The sequence below is a fragment of the Thunnus albacares genome, chromosome 4, assembly GCF_914725855.1.
Source record: "Thunnus albacares chromosome 4, fThuAlb1.1, whole genome shotgun sequence".
Taxonomy (NCBI): domain Eukaryota; kingdom Metazoa; phylum Chordata; class Actinopteri; order Scombriformes; family Scombridae; genus Thunnus; species Thunnus albacares.
Window position 1 is genome coordinate 5,388,101 of NC_058109.1, and position 18,737 is coordinate 5,406,837.

Sequence of the window (18,737 nt, forward strand, 5' to 3'; positions counted from 1 at the left end):
ACCCAACCCGGTCTGGTTGAAGGACATGTCTCCTTTTACACAAAGGGACAATAAAGATCTTGCGTCAGTCCTTTTTTTAGCCACACTGCTGGCCACGGAGAAAATTAAACTAGCCAGTGAATCCACTGTGGCCAGTTGTCATTTAACTCTGAATTGGCTGCTGAGCCACAAAGAAGAATGTCAGTATTTGAATAATTTATTCTCTAAAATTCAATATCTCCATTATATACCGCTGCGGTACGGATATGTGAGAGTGATATTTTGTCAATCAAGGATTTAAGTTATCTGCTGTCTTCACAAAGTCCTGTAATTTTTTAAATTTCATTGCTGTCAGTCATTTTCAGAGAGTAGGTGTCTTTATTTTTCACAAGCCTCATGTTGGAAAAGAAACTCCTCATTTACATTTTAGAGGACATGGCTGGTTTTTCATAGTTTGATCCAATGGATGAAAGTCTGTTCCTCATTCTCTGCATGTCTTGGATAATCCTTCTAGTTTTTTTTTTTTCCCCTCTGAGCTCCACCTGTCCATCAAGGATAACATCTCTCTTCCCCTCTTTCTTTTTTTCCATTTTTTCTGTCACTTTCTCTCTATTTCACCCTCAATAACATTTAGAAGAAATCGTTCCCTCAATCCACCCACTCTCCATCTCCTCATTGCTCACTGCTGCCGTCTCTGTCGCCGCTCTAATAGGAAAAAAAATCATGTCACCTCCTTTCCCCAAATTCCCTCTATTGTCCTGTCTTTCTTCTTTCCCAAATCCATTTCCCTCTGTGTGTTCTGCCCCCTCATCCTTTCCTCCTATGATTTCATTTAACCCGTCATCCTCCATCTTCTGCCCTCTCGTTCTTACCCCATCTCTCTTTCCCACCTTCCTTCCTTCCATTCATGCTTGTCTTGCATGCTTCTTTTATTCCACTGTTTGCACTCTCTCCTCAATCAATCTCATCATCCTCATATACTCTCACTTTATTTGTCCACCTACCTCTCTTTTTCCTACCTTTTCCCTTTCACACAGTTCCCTCTTCCTTTTTATTTTTTTTTGCTTTAACCCATCTCTCTCTTTCTCTCTCTCTCTCTCCCTCTCCCCCTCTGGGGTGACATCAGTCTGATGCCAGTCTCTCATCTCCCATCATTGTGCCAATTAGTCGGCGCACTGCACATTAAAACTGCTCACCAACGGCAATTTTGATGTCTCCCTTGGAGTTGTGTAATGTCACACACACACACACATACATATGTGCACACATACACACAAGCCACCCACATTAAAGACAAACACACACACACACACACACACACACAGACAAGAATAAAGTGCCCTGGGCTGTGAGTAAGAGAAGTAAGAGCCAAGAGAGTGATCGGGGACTTAGGGATGAGGAAGAACGAAAGAGGGATGGGGGAATAAAAGTCTAAAAAGAGTGAAAGAGACATTAAAGAAGATATAATACTGGAGGGGAACTTGGAGGAGGACAGGGTTAAAAAGAAAGAGTGGGAGAGGGATGAGATGAGATGAGATGAAGAGACACAGGAGACTCTTGATGGGTCAATATGACACGTAAGGGTCATGTGATCCACAGAGGCGGCCAAAAGCATCTTCATGTCCTCCAAAGTGAGTGACAACATACTGTAGGTTGTTTGGCTGGGCCCCTTAGTTCCTTATAATGGAAACCGTAATGCTATAGCATACCAATGTGCTTCCAACTTTGTGGCAATAGTTTAGAGAAGACACTTCAGCATGATAATGTCCTCACGCACAAAGCCATGTGCATAAAGAAATGGTGAACTCAACCCAATCCAACACCTCTGGGAGCAAATCCCTGCAGCTAGCTTCCAGGTAAAATACTTTTGGCCATGTACCCGGCTACCTCCATCTGTCAACCCTTGTCAGCGGTCTCTGATGAGTCTATTCAGGAGGTAAAGATGGAAAAAATAGCAAAAGTAGTAGGGGAATGAGAAAGAGAGGAACAAGGAAAGAAGTATCTGAAATCATAGCATGATTGAGGACAGATGGACAAGGGTTGAGAAGTAAATTAAAAAAAAGTAGAAGTTTTGATTTAAAGAGAAAGAGTAGAAGAAGAGAGGTTGTCTTGACATACTGGAACACGGATATCGCTGCACAGGCCAACTCCTTACTAAGTCAGCGTGGATAAAAGCATCAGTTAAATGGATAATAATACGAAATTCAGATTGAACCCACAGGAGGACAGAAGATGAGACGAGACAGACGAGGAAGCCCGGAGACCGAAGGAGCGAAGGGAGCGAAGAGACAAAAAGTGCAAAAAAAAGTAATGATGAGAAAAGTGAGGAGAGGATGGAATTGTTGAGGTAGAAAGTAGAAAGACAAAGGAGGAGGACAAAGAAGAGGAGAAATGGGGCGAGAAATGGCACAAAACAAAAGGAAACTGTGACACACACACAGAAAAAAAAAAAAACATGCCCTCCCACGATGTGAAAAATGCAGCCAGACACCTTTCTTGACAAGTAAAAAGCCTCAGGGGTTGGCCAAGGCACTCTGACAATCAACGTCATTCACACACACACACACACACACACACACACACACACACACACACACCAAGCAAGCCTCAGAGTGCAGATTTTGGAAGTTGTAGGAGAGAGACAGATAGAAAGAGAGATTTTTACCAACTGACAGCGGATGTCAATCAAGATGCACTCAGCTGACTCGAGAATCCCTTAATGCACTTTTATTCTGTCTCTCTCTCTCTCTCTTTCTCACTCTGTGTGTGTGTGTGTGTGTGTGTACATGCTTGAGTAAGAATTTATGTGTGTGCATGCATGGTGACAGAAAGATTTTGACATCAGCCACACCTTTAGCCCAACTAAAATGTGTATGTGTGTGTGTGTGTGTGTGTATGTGTGTGTGTGTGTGTGTGTGTGTGTGTGTGTGTGTGTGTGTGTGTGTGTGTGTGTGTGGATGGATAATGTATACGCTTCATGCTTTTGTGTGCGTGTTTTTCTATATGTGTGTGTGTCTGTTTCAAGAGAGCCATTAACAAAACTGGAGTCATTGAGACATGGAGATATGGAGGAGAAAGACAGATAGTGTGAAAGAGTGTGAAAAGGAGATAAATAAAGACAGAGTGACAGAAAAAAAAAAAAAAGTTGTTGCCCTGGCTACCTTAGGTTGCTTGGGAACCTCAACAACCAATCACTGTATGCAGAGGTCAAAAAGAAAACACACATGGTTGGAAATTCTGCCTGTCAGTCCCAACACCGACCCAACCGAATGTTTGATGGAAAGAAAGAAAGAAAGAGAGGAAGAGAAAGAGAGCAGTGGAGAGAGAGAAAGATAGATAAACGGGAAGAGAGCAAGCTCACCCACACAGCAGCTGCATCTCCCATACACACTTAGTATTCTCGTCAGACTCAACAAAGTTAACTACTACACACACACACACACAGAAACACACACACACACACACACACAACGTGTCTCCGGTCTCCACACCATAAACAACTTCCCACCTCTCGTCTCCCAGCCTCTCTGGATCGAGGCAGGGCAATAAATTGGCCTTACGTTTATTAACTTTGCTTCTAGCGGCCTCCTGAGGTTTTAGCCCATTAGCATGAGCGCAGACGATGCATCGCTTCTATTTGAGGTGACTGTGAATCCAGAAGAGCCGGGCCTCTAAATGGACCATAAATAGGCAGGATAGGGCCAATTTCTAGAAAACACATATCACTGGTACTGTACTCAGGGAACTGATCTTATTCCCATGGTGGCTGTATGGAGGATATACACCACACTTAGAATGGGAAAGTCCACTCATATGACAGGCCTGTGTTGTTAATGTTGCTTGAATACATAGCATAGACCAAACAGCTGTGGGATATGCTACTGTAGCAAATTTGGACTACTGCTTTAGTTTATAATAAAAGTTTTATGTCATTATGTTTATCCTCAATGAGTTTCCATTGAACATACATATAGTATATATCATTTTAAAGTGGAATATCATCCCTATACTTTATTTATGTGTATACTAGTTGATTGACCTTGCGCAAAGAAGAAAAAGAGAAAAAGGGGATCATTGGACTGGTTTTATCTCTTTAGTGGGGCATATTAATGCTTACAAAATGCATTCATCTTTTAAATTCTTCCTGTATGTCCTCTTAAGCTCCTTTTAAGAAACTGTAAAGATATACAGATGTACAGTACTTCTTCTCTCAAATGGAATCAATCCAACCATTCTGTACAGATCTTTTAAAGGGGTAATCAGTGAAATTAATAGAAAGCAAAGGTCTCAACAAGTAATTTCCCACCTGGAGATCAATTTCAGTCATTTTTACAGTATCATATTTACCGAAGAGCACTCGTTCTCAGGTAAACAATAATAACACTGTTTGAAAAAGCACCCAAACTAGATATTCTTAGATCAGCGGTGAATCCTATCCAAACATTTACTTCACATTTTTGTAAGACTTACATAGTGTCAGATATTGTATGTTGACAAAGGAGTAAACGAACAAGACTGAAGTTAGAAGATGAAAAAGATAGAAACACATGAGACAAATGAGAGAATTAGATGAAGACAGCAATCAGACGGACGGACAGACGGACAGACGGGAAGCAGACAGAGATGTAGTAGAAGCAGGTGTGTTTAGTCTTGTGGAGAGATCCAGCTGAGAGGCTCACACCATCCATCATCTACTAACATTCATCTTCTCTGCTCTTTAACTTCATAAGCCAGAACCCCCCCAACACACACACACACACACACACACACACACACACACACACACACACACAGAAACACACAAAGACAGATGCATCAGTATGCAGACACAAGCACAAAAAATGTGACAATAAATGTGTGAAATCCAGAATATGAACAAAATTTTTTTCTTTCTCCTGTTTTGTACACCACGATACTCTTTCTCTTTTGATGTGACTGATTGATTGCAAACAAACTGAAATCCACTTTCACATAATTCAACCACAATATTTTAGAATACACCGAATATTAAACTTTATTCACTCCGTCTCTCAGTTTGCATCAATGCCATTTTTCTCCATCATAATCTGACAGTGTGACACCTGCAGGTAGATGTCACATTGCACATTGACATCATTCATCAATCATCGTGATCAGTTTTGAGCATTGCGAGATACTTTTCTGGCTACCTTCCCCTATTTACTGTATGTACTGTGTATGTGCATGTGTGGCATCTGTCATTCAGACCTGGAGAAGCAGAGAATAATACTCAAAACAGCCTTGAAGGGAACTTGTAAGGTCATATTTTCATTTGAATTCAAGTACACAAAATGTGTTCAAATTTTAACATCATAACAGAAACAAAAAATAGGACACTCATGTAGTTTTGAGCACGTCATCAGTAGGTTGTTAGAAAGGACTCCTCTTGTTAGCACAAGTAAAAACACCTCCACTTTAAGGCTCTGACGAGATGTCACGCATCTCCCAACATTCACTGCTGCTGTCACCGTGGAGATCTGAAATGTCTATGTAGAAATAATAACTACATGTATAATAACAATACAAACAACATACCAATTATCGCTATAGTGAACTGCTGAGAAAACACCCACAACCAAAATTATATGATTGGATGGTTTCTGCTGATTTACCTTGTATACACTTTCAAGACAAGCTTAGACTGTCGAATACCAGAAACCGTCATATAGCTGAACCCATTGCAAGTCCGTTTTAGTACCATAAACAGTTTAAAATAATCAGTTAAAGTACATTTTCCAAATTAGTTTTTCCTAATATCCTGCAGACAGTATAAAGCATTTATGCAACCCAGTAGCTAACCAATCTGCAAGCTGTTACCATTTGTATGCTATGGCCTTTCATTTTTAGCTTGATTGTACCCTTTCCATATATTAATGAGGGTAAAAAAACTGGATTTTCAAACCTGCCACTGTTTTTTTCATACGCTTCATGCACTTCATATTGTGACTTAATAAAGTTCTGCTGTTATTTCAGCTACCAGAATACATTGAAAGACAGGCCTTGTAGTTTCAGGTTTCAGATTTCAAAGAAAAAGAAAACAACTCAGTAGTGATATGACCTGAAAAGGAAAAAATGTATAGGAAAATAAATCTACGCCGGGCAGAACCTTGGGAGTTATTTCGTTCAAATGCGTGACAGGCGTCAGTGTCGACAGCTGCTGTAGTCATCGTCTTTGATGAAGACAAATTGGCCAACATGTGAAGTAGGCCAATCTCTCTATAATAAGTGGGTTAGATACGTACACTTACCGGTGACAGCACATCATTGAGGGAAGAAAAGAGGAAAAGACAGGAGCAGTGAAGGAATGAAAAGATCTCGAATAAAGGAAAGCACACACCTCTTCAGGTAGTGACAGCCCGTCTGAAAGAGAATGACAGGAAGGGTGGAAGCAGAAAACAGAGGCCACTGGAAGCATGTAGAGGCTTCACAGAAGGAATGAGTGTGGGATAGATAGAGACAGAGGTGCAGAGATGCTGTCAGTAAGTACTGATCTGATGATTTGCAGGTCAGAAGACACATAGGCCTGCATATATAATCATATTATAAGCATTTAAGTCACTATATGTATGTCAACATGTAGTAGGGACTAGCTTCACACTGAAATATAGGCATTGGAATCTGTTGAATCAAAGGTTGTAAATAACAAAGACGTCTAAAAAAACCCCACTTTTTTCACATTTAGCATCTTTTGACACTATGCTATGTACACAACTTGTGTCTTTAAGTGGGTACTTATGCAACACATCTTCGGAAAGCTAAGATTCTTGCGATTCGATTGATGCAAACGATTTCAAGATACAGTCACAACAGCAGGTACAATCAACGCTTCAGTCAGACCACCAGCAACAATCCAAAATTCATGCTACTCACCTATGAAGCCTCATATTACTCAACTGACTGATACAACTTTAACAAAAAGGTCTTGTTACATCCGCAAAGGTCCAGTCATATCCAATCTAGTAAAATATTTAGTCCAAAACACATTATTACATCGATAAATATCCACAAACCGCTGTTGCATAGTTTCAAATTAGCCAGCAGATGTCTTAATCTTCAACATATTCTCCGTATCAATATGACGGCTGCACTCTGAAGTTTCAATTGACACCTCACTTGACCTTTCAGAGCCAATGAAATTCCGAAAATGACAATATGCAGCTTTAATGGTTTCTATAAAGCCACAACATTGAAATTATGTGAATTTAAATAGTTTGCTGTGTACAAACTGCTTTTCCACTGTAGCACTTATTTTGACTCTTTTATATGCATAAAGTTTAGTTTCAACAAGGGACCAAAGCACTAAAATGTATTTATGCTTCAGTTACTCTGAAGCAGGGGTTATTTGGTGTCTCTAAATGGCTTTTTTCTGTGGTATTGTTATTAAATTTGAACTTGGACTAGTTAAGGCTCCATGCTGTGGTCCCACTGTGTTTTCCAACTAATAAGTCCCAGCTATAGGTCATCTACAGTCATCTGTTTGCAAAAAAAAAATATTCAGGTGGAAATAAAAGCCTTCTACTTCAGTGTGTTCAACCTTCTATTACTCAATACCAGTAACACTTAGACTGATTCTGACTTCATAGTGTTGCCTTTCAAAAGAGACCAAAACCATGCAATGGTTCAAGAACAGCTTTCAATTTACTTTAGGTATGCCTTGGATAGATGTTTTAGGTTTATTTTACAGGAATTTAAGAGGTTAAGTGCCATTAATACACTTACTCAAATGTTTTATCACTTTATTTTTATTGTACAATCTTCTAATTATAATAATGAGCATTCCCTCACAATATGGTTATAATGTACATATATAGGAGCAAACACAGTGTTGAAAGAATATTACAAAGTTGAAAAGAAATTAAAAGTGAGGTGAAGGAAGGGAAGGAAAAAAGTAAAGTAAAGCATTTTCACTACTTACAGCATATGGCTGCATCCAATCTATAATATATGTACATGTAACGTCCCACTTGAATGAAAGTGTGTATTGTACATGCCTGCTTGTGTGTGTCCATGTTTTCATTATGTTGGGGGTGTGAATTGATGATGCCCAACACCTACAGCTACAATACAACTTATTGATTCTGCTATTATTAATGTGTTTGTACATGTGTGTTCTGAGAGTAATCAAGCTGGTCTGTGTATTGCAAAACAGCGCAAAATAAGAAACTAATAACATAGTCTCATGAGCTCATTGATCATCTTTAGGGACTAATAATAGTGTTAGTATGTGTGAGCAGTAAAGTGCAGTATGTGTTTGCTGTTTAATCCAACTTGTTTTAGTTCAGTAGCTACAAATTGTATAGACTTTTAATTGTTGTTGACCAATTTCTGAAGCGTGCCATATGACTCTAAATTGATTTTCTGGCTTCGAGACAGCTATTGGTTTCTAATTTCAGTTCACCATAAAAATCATATTAGCTCACTTGGGTAACCTGCTCTATAAATGGTCGATGTGAAACCTTTTTTTTTTTATTTTTATGCTATTTTTCTATTGTCTAAAGTTGTCATGCAGTTGTGAGCGGGAACTGTTTTGAAAATGGTCACTGCTGCGTTCAAGGACATCCGGCCATGAGAAATTTGAATGCTGAACAGCCTTTCTAATGCAAGAAATGACCAAATTTACATAATCCTTTTTATAAAATCAGTATTTTGTTACTGTTTGTCTTGTGATTTGATCACATCTGTAGCTGTCCACACAATGCTTTGTGTTCAAGAATGCCAGAGCATCTTTGAATGCACCACAAAGACTTTGACTTGACAGCATCACCTACCAAACGACAATGTGTATAACCTTGACCCTAGTCTCCAATGCACTGACTAGTGTTCTAATCTTGCAATCAGTCTGCACAATATGGTAAAGAGATGGTTGACCCTGGTGATTCTTACCATCCGACTCACCCAGCTCCATTAACAATTATATGATACTGTTTATTATTATTGATGGCTCAACCTTTCCATGTCCCACAAGTCACCTGACCAGTTTCTCTCCCTCTCTGTCTCCTTTATTCACAGGAAACCAAAATCAACTGTGTCCGCCTGGCTAACAAAGGTATGAGCACCCTTCCATTGATCCTCAGCCTGCAGTTAAAGACAATGAGATATAAATGTATGTCTGATGACTTTTAATGACTTTCAATCCCTTTAGTGAAGTCAAGCTATTATGCTGAAGAATAATGTAATCACATAACCCCCTTGAATAGCTTTTACAATGTTGCTAGTGTGGTAGATGAGATGAACACACACACATAGACACACTATTGAAAGAAGTGGGATTAGACCCCACGACCTGTAGTCAGGGTCAAGCAACCCCACATCCTAATCATATTATCCTGCATGATTTCATCGCATAGCATTCTATCTCTTCTCAGGCAGTCTTCCTCTTTCATTGCACTTTTCTGTCTCTTCTTCCCCTATTCTGCTCTCTCTTTCTCCATCTCATACCTCATCCATGTTGCTCATCAGTGTATAAAGTGGAACATCAGGGACATTACATACCGATTGACCGTCTTCATTAAACCCGATGGATGGAGGCTAAAGCGTTAGCCCCAGAACCCATTTCATCCTATTCTGTTTTGCTTTCCCCATGCCTCCCATCTTTATTTGCTGCTCATCTCCGGCAAATACACCCATTTGTTTGCCAGGCAATGTGCTTTGAAAGCTTTTCGGCTCGCTATTGATTTTCTTCACCTCCTCTCTTTTTTTTTTTTCTCTATTTTATTTTTTATCTGCATCAAACATTGATTTGATTTTTCCACACCTCCTTTCTCTGCTCTCAGTCTCTTGCACTCTTTTATTATTTTTTCGTCTGCATCAAGCATTTATTTCTCATTTGTGCACACTTTTTCTCTTTTATATCATCATTTTTTTTTTCTTGCTCTATCCATTTCCAGGCTGTGTTTTTGAGTGGGATGTACTGTGGGTGGAGGTCTACGGTGTGTAGACACTGTTGTCTGTCTGTCTGTCTGTCTGTCTGTCTGCATGTGCGTGTGCTTGGGAAAAGACATGCTTTTAACTTTGTGGCTGTCTTTCATATTATAAAATGCTAACTTTTTTTTCAATATGTAGAATTATCAGTGTTCCCAAAACAAAACTTTAGTTGAAATGTACTTAAAGTTTTTAATATGTGGGCAGTGTGCTGAGGCAACACAGATGGCAATTTTTTTTTGCAAATACCTGTGAGTAATTTTGTTGTGATGCCTTTTGTCCACTCACAAGAGCAGCTGACTTCAGTGATGATTCCACACTCGTCTGGGTCAATGCGTTCTAATCAGTGAAATCAGCTGGTGTACTTTTTTGGTTAAAATGAAAACCAATTGGCAGTAATTTAGCACAGAATTAGAGTTTATTTATACAAGCATCTGTCAGAGGCAGAGAATCTGATTCCAGTGTAACTTAAATGAACAGAGCCAAAGAACCATGTTTTTGACAAGACCGTAGGAAACCTGCAGCCCACTTAAGAGGCAAAGAGAAAAAGAGGAGGGATAATTTACAATATTCATGAGTAGCTGAACTTTTTTTTTTTTTTTAAATCTAGGCTTAACTTCCATTTGCAAAGTAGCATATTGTTAACTAGGTAAGGTTGTTAGCCTTTTGGTCTGTTAAGATGCTGTTTAAGCTTTACCTCTCTTTTGGGCTAATGCTAATGCTAGCTGCCTTTATTATTTGCTAAAGAAGATCTGGTCCTAGACACCTGGTCAAGATTTTAATATAATCACTGTATATTAATCTCATCCATTGTTTTGTCATATCAGTAGACTTTGTCATGTATCTATTGCTCCTTTGCAGTTTAACTTGGTTCTTTGGCTGAACCAATTGAAGCTGAACCAGTGAGATTATTTCTGTAATCTGCCTCTGATAAATGTAAATTAGAAATAGATTAGATAAAATTTAATTCTTACTTCAGTTGTGACCCTGCCACCATCCAAACTGATCTGCAAGGATTGAGCCAACCAGTTGCCTCGACATTGTTTAAATGTAAACAAATCCTTTATCTGGCAGTCTGCAAATAATTTCATTTTGTATGAGAATGTTGCCTTAATGTTGGTAATTTGCTTAATACTGCCCTTTAAAAATCTACAAATTACTTGTTTTTGACCTCGATGAAGGCATTAACTTATCTAATTTTGTCTCTGAGTGAACAAAACCTTTTTGCAGCAGAACCCAGAGACCAGATTGTGTCTTTGCACCAACTTTGCCACGCCACAAAGTTCATACTTTTTTTTTTCTTTCAGACATCACTTCATTTCTTTTCTCTTCCATTTCCCTCTCCCTTTATTTTTATCAACCCGTCAAGCCGAGGGCGGGCGGACAGACTCAACAGATTCAAATGTTAACCCCCCCCAGCACCACATCTGCATTCACTGACTCACTCCCTAATAAACATCCTCACCAGCAGCACACATCTGTTAGGTCTTTTTTCCTGATAACGGGCCAGTCAAGATGCTCATCGACGTTGTAAGACGAGTCATATCCCGGTTCACATCTTGAGTGCTAGTTGTCCTATTGATCTCAATGTTCTAGTGTTATCTCTCACCACTGCAATTTCTCTCCTTTAAGACAGATTGTGCAATTGAAAACCAGGGAGATCTAAACCTTGAAGAAATGGATAAAGAAAACTATACGTCTTTTTTTCTTAGACTTTTTTCTTCTTTCTTTTTTTCTTTTTTTGTTGTTGTTTGTTTTCTCTCTTTCCCTTCTCTTTCTCATGCTTTCCGGCGGGGACGTGCGGCCCTTGGCCTTAGTGGTAATAGGTAGGGGACAAATAACAACGCCGTACATTCTAGTCATCCCAAGCGAAGGTGATTATTGCTTTATAGGCAGAATATTTTTCTTCCCTATGTTATATTTTTTCATCACAGAAACCACCATAAACACAACACAAACGTTGTTTCATTTTGGTTGTCCCCTGCCTTCCACCCTCCTCCCTTTGTTTCTTGACCTTTCTCTACCCTTTGGTTTTTTGTTTTTTTTTTTGTCTTTCCTTCTCATCACCATCTTACTGCGTTTGTTTGCATGTCTGCTCCGCTTCGAGTGTCGCTGGCTGTGTTTGAACCTCCTCTTTCTCTTTCTCTGTCTTGCATGTGCAACACACACACACACACACACACACACACACACACACACACACACACACACACACACACACTGCAGTGGAACCATGCTGCTTTCATGCACAGTCAATAGCCCGAGTATTTGGACACTAAGCTAACATTAGACTTTGTCTTTTTTCTTGTCTTCTAATCTACAATGCAGTAGACTTTCATGTTAAAAGGAACGACTAAAAATCAATCGAAAGAAATGAAACCCATAAACTAAATTTGTCTTTGGATCTTTATCGCTCTCTGTTACATTAAAAGACAACTTAAGTTACAATACAAAAGCAATTTACAGTAAGTATGGTTTCATTCTTTTGTATATGACAAATATTAATTTAGTGAGTGATTTGACAAAACAGAAACTCATACTGGATGAAACAACACTGGATGGGGGCGATTTCCATTTCCAACGTTTTGTTTTCACTTTACCCTTTAAAATGTTACGTTATAACATACATCCAAAATATTTTATCTTTGATGGGGGGATATTTCTTAAAGGCCATTAACACAATTCTTCAAACAGCCTAAAAGGGGTTTATTTCAAAAAATATGTCAGTATTCTTTGAAATTGTATGTCTTTAACCTCTTAACATCCACCAGCCATAACTGAACTGATGTAGTTTTGGTTGTGTTTTAGCCACATTAGCCACATAAACACTAGAAACTAGAGAAGTTACCTTTCAAATGAAGCCTAATACATGCAATTTGGCATTAAAGGTCCTCTGTTATAACCTTTTCCATTTGAGTATGCCCAAATAGGCGAAAATTCCAAAACAATGATGGATGTTAAGAGGCTACAGAACAAGAAATGTCTGTTATTGGAGGGTTGGTTGGAGCCAAATGTGCATTTTGGCAATCCCAAGTGACAAGAAGAATAGACTTTTGTAGATTTTGGCACCAAGAATTCATGAATGGCTGAAACTGAAAATTTCCCAGACGTAAGCACACTGTTGGATTCTGCTAGTATTTGACACAGTGAAAAGATTAACCTAGTCAACTACTGCCCACTGATTTAAGCCTATGTTATACCCTACACTGATATTACAGTCATAAACCATAAACCTCTGAAAAACCTATTATAACTGTTTATTAGCGTTTCCCTGGTGCAGTAGGTGTAAGATGTAATATTTCCAAATTTTGCAGAGTAAACATTGAGACTTGGTTATTTATGTGGTGGACTGATTTCAAAGTGTTTGTTTTGGGATGACCCTAAATCAAACTCATTCAGTCTACTGAACGCTATAATCCACTGGTCACCGATGATGTCACTTTCCTCCAAAATTCATACCCTGCAACTCATTGCTCACCATTATGCTTTCATTTATGATCAGTCCCTGGTATTTGTTGTGACCTATCAAATACTGCATCTGCAATTAAATTGTATGTCACGCTCACAGACTTAGCTCAGCATATGTCACTATAATAATAATTAAACCTTTTACTTTCATCAGCATTTAGCATAAATAAGACACTTAACTACATAAAAAGGTTACATTCCAAAATCAGATATTCATCTATTGAAAAATACGACACAAATTATGTCACCTATACCTAAGAAAATACACTGTTTTAAAGTAAAATCTAATATTTCATATCAGTGAAGTAAGTTATTAGTTATCATGAAACCATATGAGAATGAAACTGATTACAACAAAGAGTGTTTCACAGTAAAACCCTTCATTTATTAGTTATTGTTGTTGGGTTTTTTTTCTGAACAGCACTTTCTTTTTTTTTTTTTTGAAAAAATCCAATCATCCAAGTGCATTAAAAAACACAGGAGGTAAACATTGTTTACTGAACTGTGTCAAAACCATGTCTATGCTAATCCTTTTAGGATTTTATTTAGCAATGCAGAGACGTGACAGCAGAATATGAATGTCATTCAGCGGTACAACAATCAAAATGTTGACTTGAACAATAGAGACACAACAGGGAATCAGTCAACAGCAAGCACAACCGTAAACTGCTGTCACAGTTCTTTGTCAAGAATATGAGATGACTTCTTATGAATATAATACATTTATTGTCCTGAAGGAAATTGAGGTTGCAAGGCCCGGCACAAAGAATTATGCATATCATGCACAATTGTGGGCACTAGTGAAAACTTAAATTGAATAAATATAGACTGTATTCATGTGAAACAGGGTTGTTGATGAAAGCATAAAACCTCTAGGTACATTTAAACAGTATTTCATTCCAATGATTCACATTTTACAAGTGTTTTCACTTATTACTTTCACAAATTAACACATCATAAAGGAACCTTAAAAAAATGAATAATTGGATTCCTTGTGCTCAGTGGAGCATTTGTCTACACTGATTAACCATTAATCAGTTTTAGTACTCTATTGGTGAGTGATTAACTTGCACGAACAAACAAACAAACAAAAATATAAACACATGTATGCATAAAGGTTAACACAGGAACAATTCATTGTGCTGATGTATTAAACTGCAATAAGTCTGTGAGCAGCATACAACACTGTAATGCATCATCATCCATCCTGTGTTCAGTACTTAAAGCTTAAAAGTTCTCATTCAGCACTTTAGCAAGTGACAGCAGGTAACTAACTCATTGTTCATCCCACTTGATATGGTCTAAACCCAGAAGTGATGTTAATGGTTTTACTGGGCTGAGATAGATTCACATTCCCTGTTTAACCAGTGGAACTTATTGGGGTTGGTTTCTTCCATAGCAGCATGTCAGCTCATGTGCTGCTTGCACCAAATCTAAATTCCCAAAGTTTTATATGGGCAATAACCCCAGTTCTACAAATAGACAAGGTAGTTGCACCACAGTATCTGTTGATCTGATACATACTGTATAATTTCTTTGAAGTCAGTCCACTTCTTGAACAGATTGACTTGAAAGTGTACTGCGTTCATTTGTTCCGCTTTAGTTGTTAAGAAATGTATATTTCAGTTATTAAAAAGTAAGAAATGTGTCTATGTAACATAAATAAGCCTGTCCGGGTGTGTTTATACCCAGCTTAAACTGTCCCATCACTTACATGAGACACAAATATGATCTGTTTCTTATTAGTTTGAACAGCAAAACCCACATACAACCACTTTCTGGTCTCCATTCTGGTACAAATCAGAACAGTATCTTGAGCCACAAGACTTTTATAGAATTTTAGGATTGAACACTAAAATCAGGATTTGCCAGTGTACCATAACAGTAATAAAATGTTAAGTTATTCATGGGAGACAACTGTCATAATTTTGCAACATGGCTGATAATGAGACAACTCAAAGAAAATTAAATAGCTCAATAACTGTTAAAAAAAAAGAGAAGGCATTGCTACTCTTGGCACGCATGTCTTTTTGATATGCCATGATATCAGATATGGGTTACATCATCCAAACTAAGTCAGATATGAGTAATGCACAACTGAACAAAAAGGCCTGAAGCATGAACGCAGCTTCAATATCTCTTAGCCAATAAGTTACCAGACTATTAATTATGCTTTGATTAGCTGCAAATACATAATTTTCCAACTAATGCCTTTTTGTTCATTATGAGGAAACATGCAATAATAAATGAGACTTCTACATTGGCTCAGTGTCTGTAGGCCCTTCATGTGTTTAGGTGCTGTAGCTCACCAGAGCATTACACCCACCGCTTGTCATCCATACACTGGTATAATATGTCAGCTTAAATTTCCATTACCATTAGTCCTGAGGTTGATTATAATTGGTGGTGTACAGAGTCATGTTGTAACGACTCCGGCGCTGTGCAACACTGATGCAACATGTTGCTTTCTGTCTATGTGTGTGTGTGTGTGTGTGTGTGTGTGTGATGTGAGCGTGCATGACTGAACTGCAAAAGCGAAACATTGAAGGAATCTGTATCTGAATTATCTTTGTCATTGACCTGCACATCCTCGCACACACACCCACAAGCAAACAAAAACACGCACCTTTCTTCACAACCTATCCTCCTCCTATTATTCCGTCATCAGAAGTGCTGCCTGCTTGCTGCTTAGTGAGTCAGTTTGCTCTCCGAATTTACAACAGATTGAGTCAGACTGTTAAAAGAAAAAAAAAAAGAGGGGGTTGAGGGGTGGGTGGTGGGGGGGGCTGTAGGTGAATATCTGGCGATTATTTGACATTTTAAGGGCGCAGTACCAGTCAACAATGCATGAAATGCTGTTCTAGCTGTACAGGGAGCATGCAGGGTTCAAGCTGCTGACAGAACTAGAGAAGAAGAGAAACTGGGAGACGGAGAGAGTAAGAGAGACTGAATCCCAGAGAGGAAAAGAAATACAACCCAAGAGAGAAGGAGAGGATCAAAAACCAAGAGAGACAGACTGACAGAAACTGACTTGAAGAAAGTCAGAGAAATCCAGCTGTGGAGACAGACTCAGGCTCAAGGATTTTTCTCTTTTGTTTTTTTTTTTCCCCCTCCTACACTAGCATTGTGCATGCAGACAGGTGTACCTGCTTCGCTCTACGTCAGACAGACATCGCGGAGAACTGTTGTCTTATTTCCAGCTCTGCCATGAATTTTCCATCTGCTCCACAGCACAGCGACAAAATGTTCGATTGTCTCTTGCATAAATCTGAGGAGCCAGGTCATAAAGTAGTCGCTGGCATTTGGGGATGGAGAGGAAGACAGAAGGGTGAATGGAGTGAGGGAAGGAAATACATAAAGTAGTAGAGAAGGAGGGAGTGGAAAAGAAACAATAAAGAGAGATGGTGAAAGCAGGAGAAATGAAAAAAGTCAGTCGATAGATGGTAGATAAGTAGATAGATATATTGATTTTGTTTTAACAGAGACTCAGAACAAACTGCACTCTGAACAGACAGTATGAACTGTTGAACCCACTGCTGAATTCAGTTGGGTGTTTGATCTTCTGTGCTGTTACAAATCGAGGCAGGCATCTAGTGATGATGGCGAAGGCTCAAATCAGAGTCAGATTGTGCAGTGGCTAGCCCTGTGGTTTAAAAAGAAAAGCAAAAAAAAAAAAACCAACAACATGACCTTTATTTGATCTCAACAGCAGGAGTAGTTATTGAACTTTTAAATATAGTTAACAGACTGTATCTATAGGTTAGAATATATGATTGTAGGGATGAACGCTTTGCTGGGGAACAACAATGGCATTCAAGGCTCTGAGGGAAGGAAAGACAAGCCTTAATCATTGTCTTTCAACAAAAAGAAAACCAAAAACAGAAAACCCTTGTTGTACATGTGGTTGTCATTTTATTTGACAAAAAACCCAGCAATGTGCATTGTGGCCAAACCTGGATCTCTGGAACTCTAAAGTGCAATCATTTTTAATGGTCTGCTTCATGTATAACTCCAAATACATGTCAATGATTTGTCTGTCACTCATTGGGGCTCCATTGTAAAGTTTCCCTCATGTCATGAACCAGATAAAAGATAAGACAGCTTGAGGAGTTGCTTATGTGAGTTTATTCCAGCTCACTTTGTCTTAAGGGGATGGAAAGTATAAGAAGGGTGGAGACTTGTCGATAATATTGCAATTTCTTCTCACAGCAGAAGTCAATAGAATTCACACATAGCTTAATATCTTAATGAATCGACTGAATATTTAAAACCATCAACTTTTGTCATGAAGTTCTTTGTTTGAAGTCAAAATACAGATTGCGGTCGAATGGAAGTTACAGAGTGAGCAGTTTGTAGCTTTCAACTTTGCACAAAAAGTTCAAATTATAAAGCTTGGAGCAGCTGTTTCGCTCATTTATTATTATGTGTAGCTGTGCATTAGATTTGAGCACTCTTCGTAAAGAATTTTACATCATAGTCATGTGTGCTGTTGAAGATATTCTGCACGCTTGGCATTTATGCAGAAAGTGATGAGTTACTTGGAGTTAATTAAGTTTTGAAAATAAATCCACTGTTCTGACATTAGTGTTATAATTGAATTTCATCCTGTGTTTATTACAAGTCAGTCAAAATGAGTTAGAGTGTGATTTTTCACCTTTTTCGGTTCCAGGTTTGTTTTTTTTTTTTGTTTCTTTTTTTACAATCTCAAGGTTTTACTTCTCTGCCAGCCTCCCTGCCTTTTGTGGCTGTCAGCTTACAGCAGCTGTGTCCTAACATGCAATTCACTTTGGCCTTTGGCTGTGTTACCTTGTCACAAACAAATTCCCTTCAAGGGGGAATCAAAGTTCTTTTTTCGAAAACAATTTTTTTTTTTTTTTTTTTTTTTTGCGTATACTAGTAATTGATCTGGTCGTCGTACAACATGTTACATATCATTCTGGGATTGTTTTCAGCAAATGGGTATAGGAAGGATATAGAAGCTGTCATGTAGCTGTCAACAGATGTGGGTTGGAAAGGGAATGGATAATACATACAGTACAATACTCTTATATACACACATAACCATCAAATAAACATAAGCACACAAAGACATATACTCAATACATACTATGGACTTTTTTGCATAGCAGCTGTATAATCACTGTTTCCTATAAAAAATAATGATCCCAGGAAAATAAATTGACTGTGTTTACAGAGTTTCATTAATGTATCAAATTCACCATTAATAGTTCAATATAAAGGAGGCAAGAAAGGAGATTTACAATCATCAGTTGTCAAGTGGGGGGATAATATGTATTGTCACAACCCTCCCCCACCCTCACCCCAAAAAGCTCCACAGAGACCAGATCACA

The 18,737-nt window shown here is 38.4% G+C and overlaps 1 protein-coding gene across 1 annotated transcript in view; it reads left to right on the forward strand.

Moving 5' to 3' along the window:
* ptprt (protein tyrosine phosphatase receptor type T) overlaps positions 1 to 18,737 on the forward strand; it is a 280,227-nt gene that overhangs the window by 140,899 nt on the left and 120,591 nt on the right. Inside the window, exon 15 of the mRNA XM_044348580.1 lies at positions 9,007 to 9,043. Coding sequence (XP_044204515.1) covers positions 9,007 to 9,043 — 37 coding nt within the window. The remainder of the gene's footprint in view (positions 1 to 9,006; positions 9,044 to 18,737) is intronic.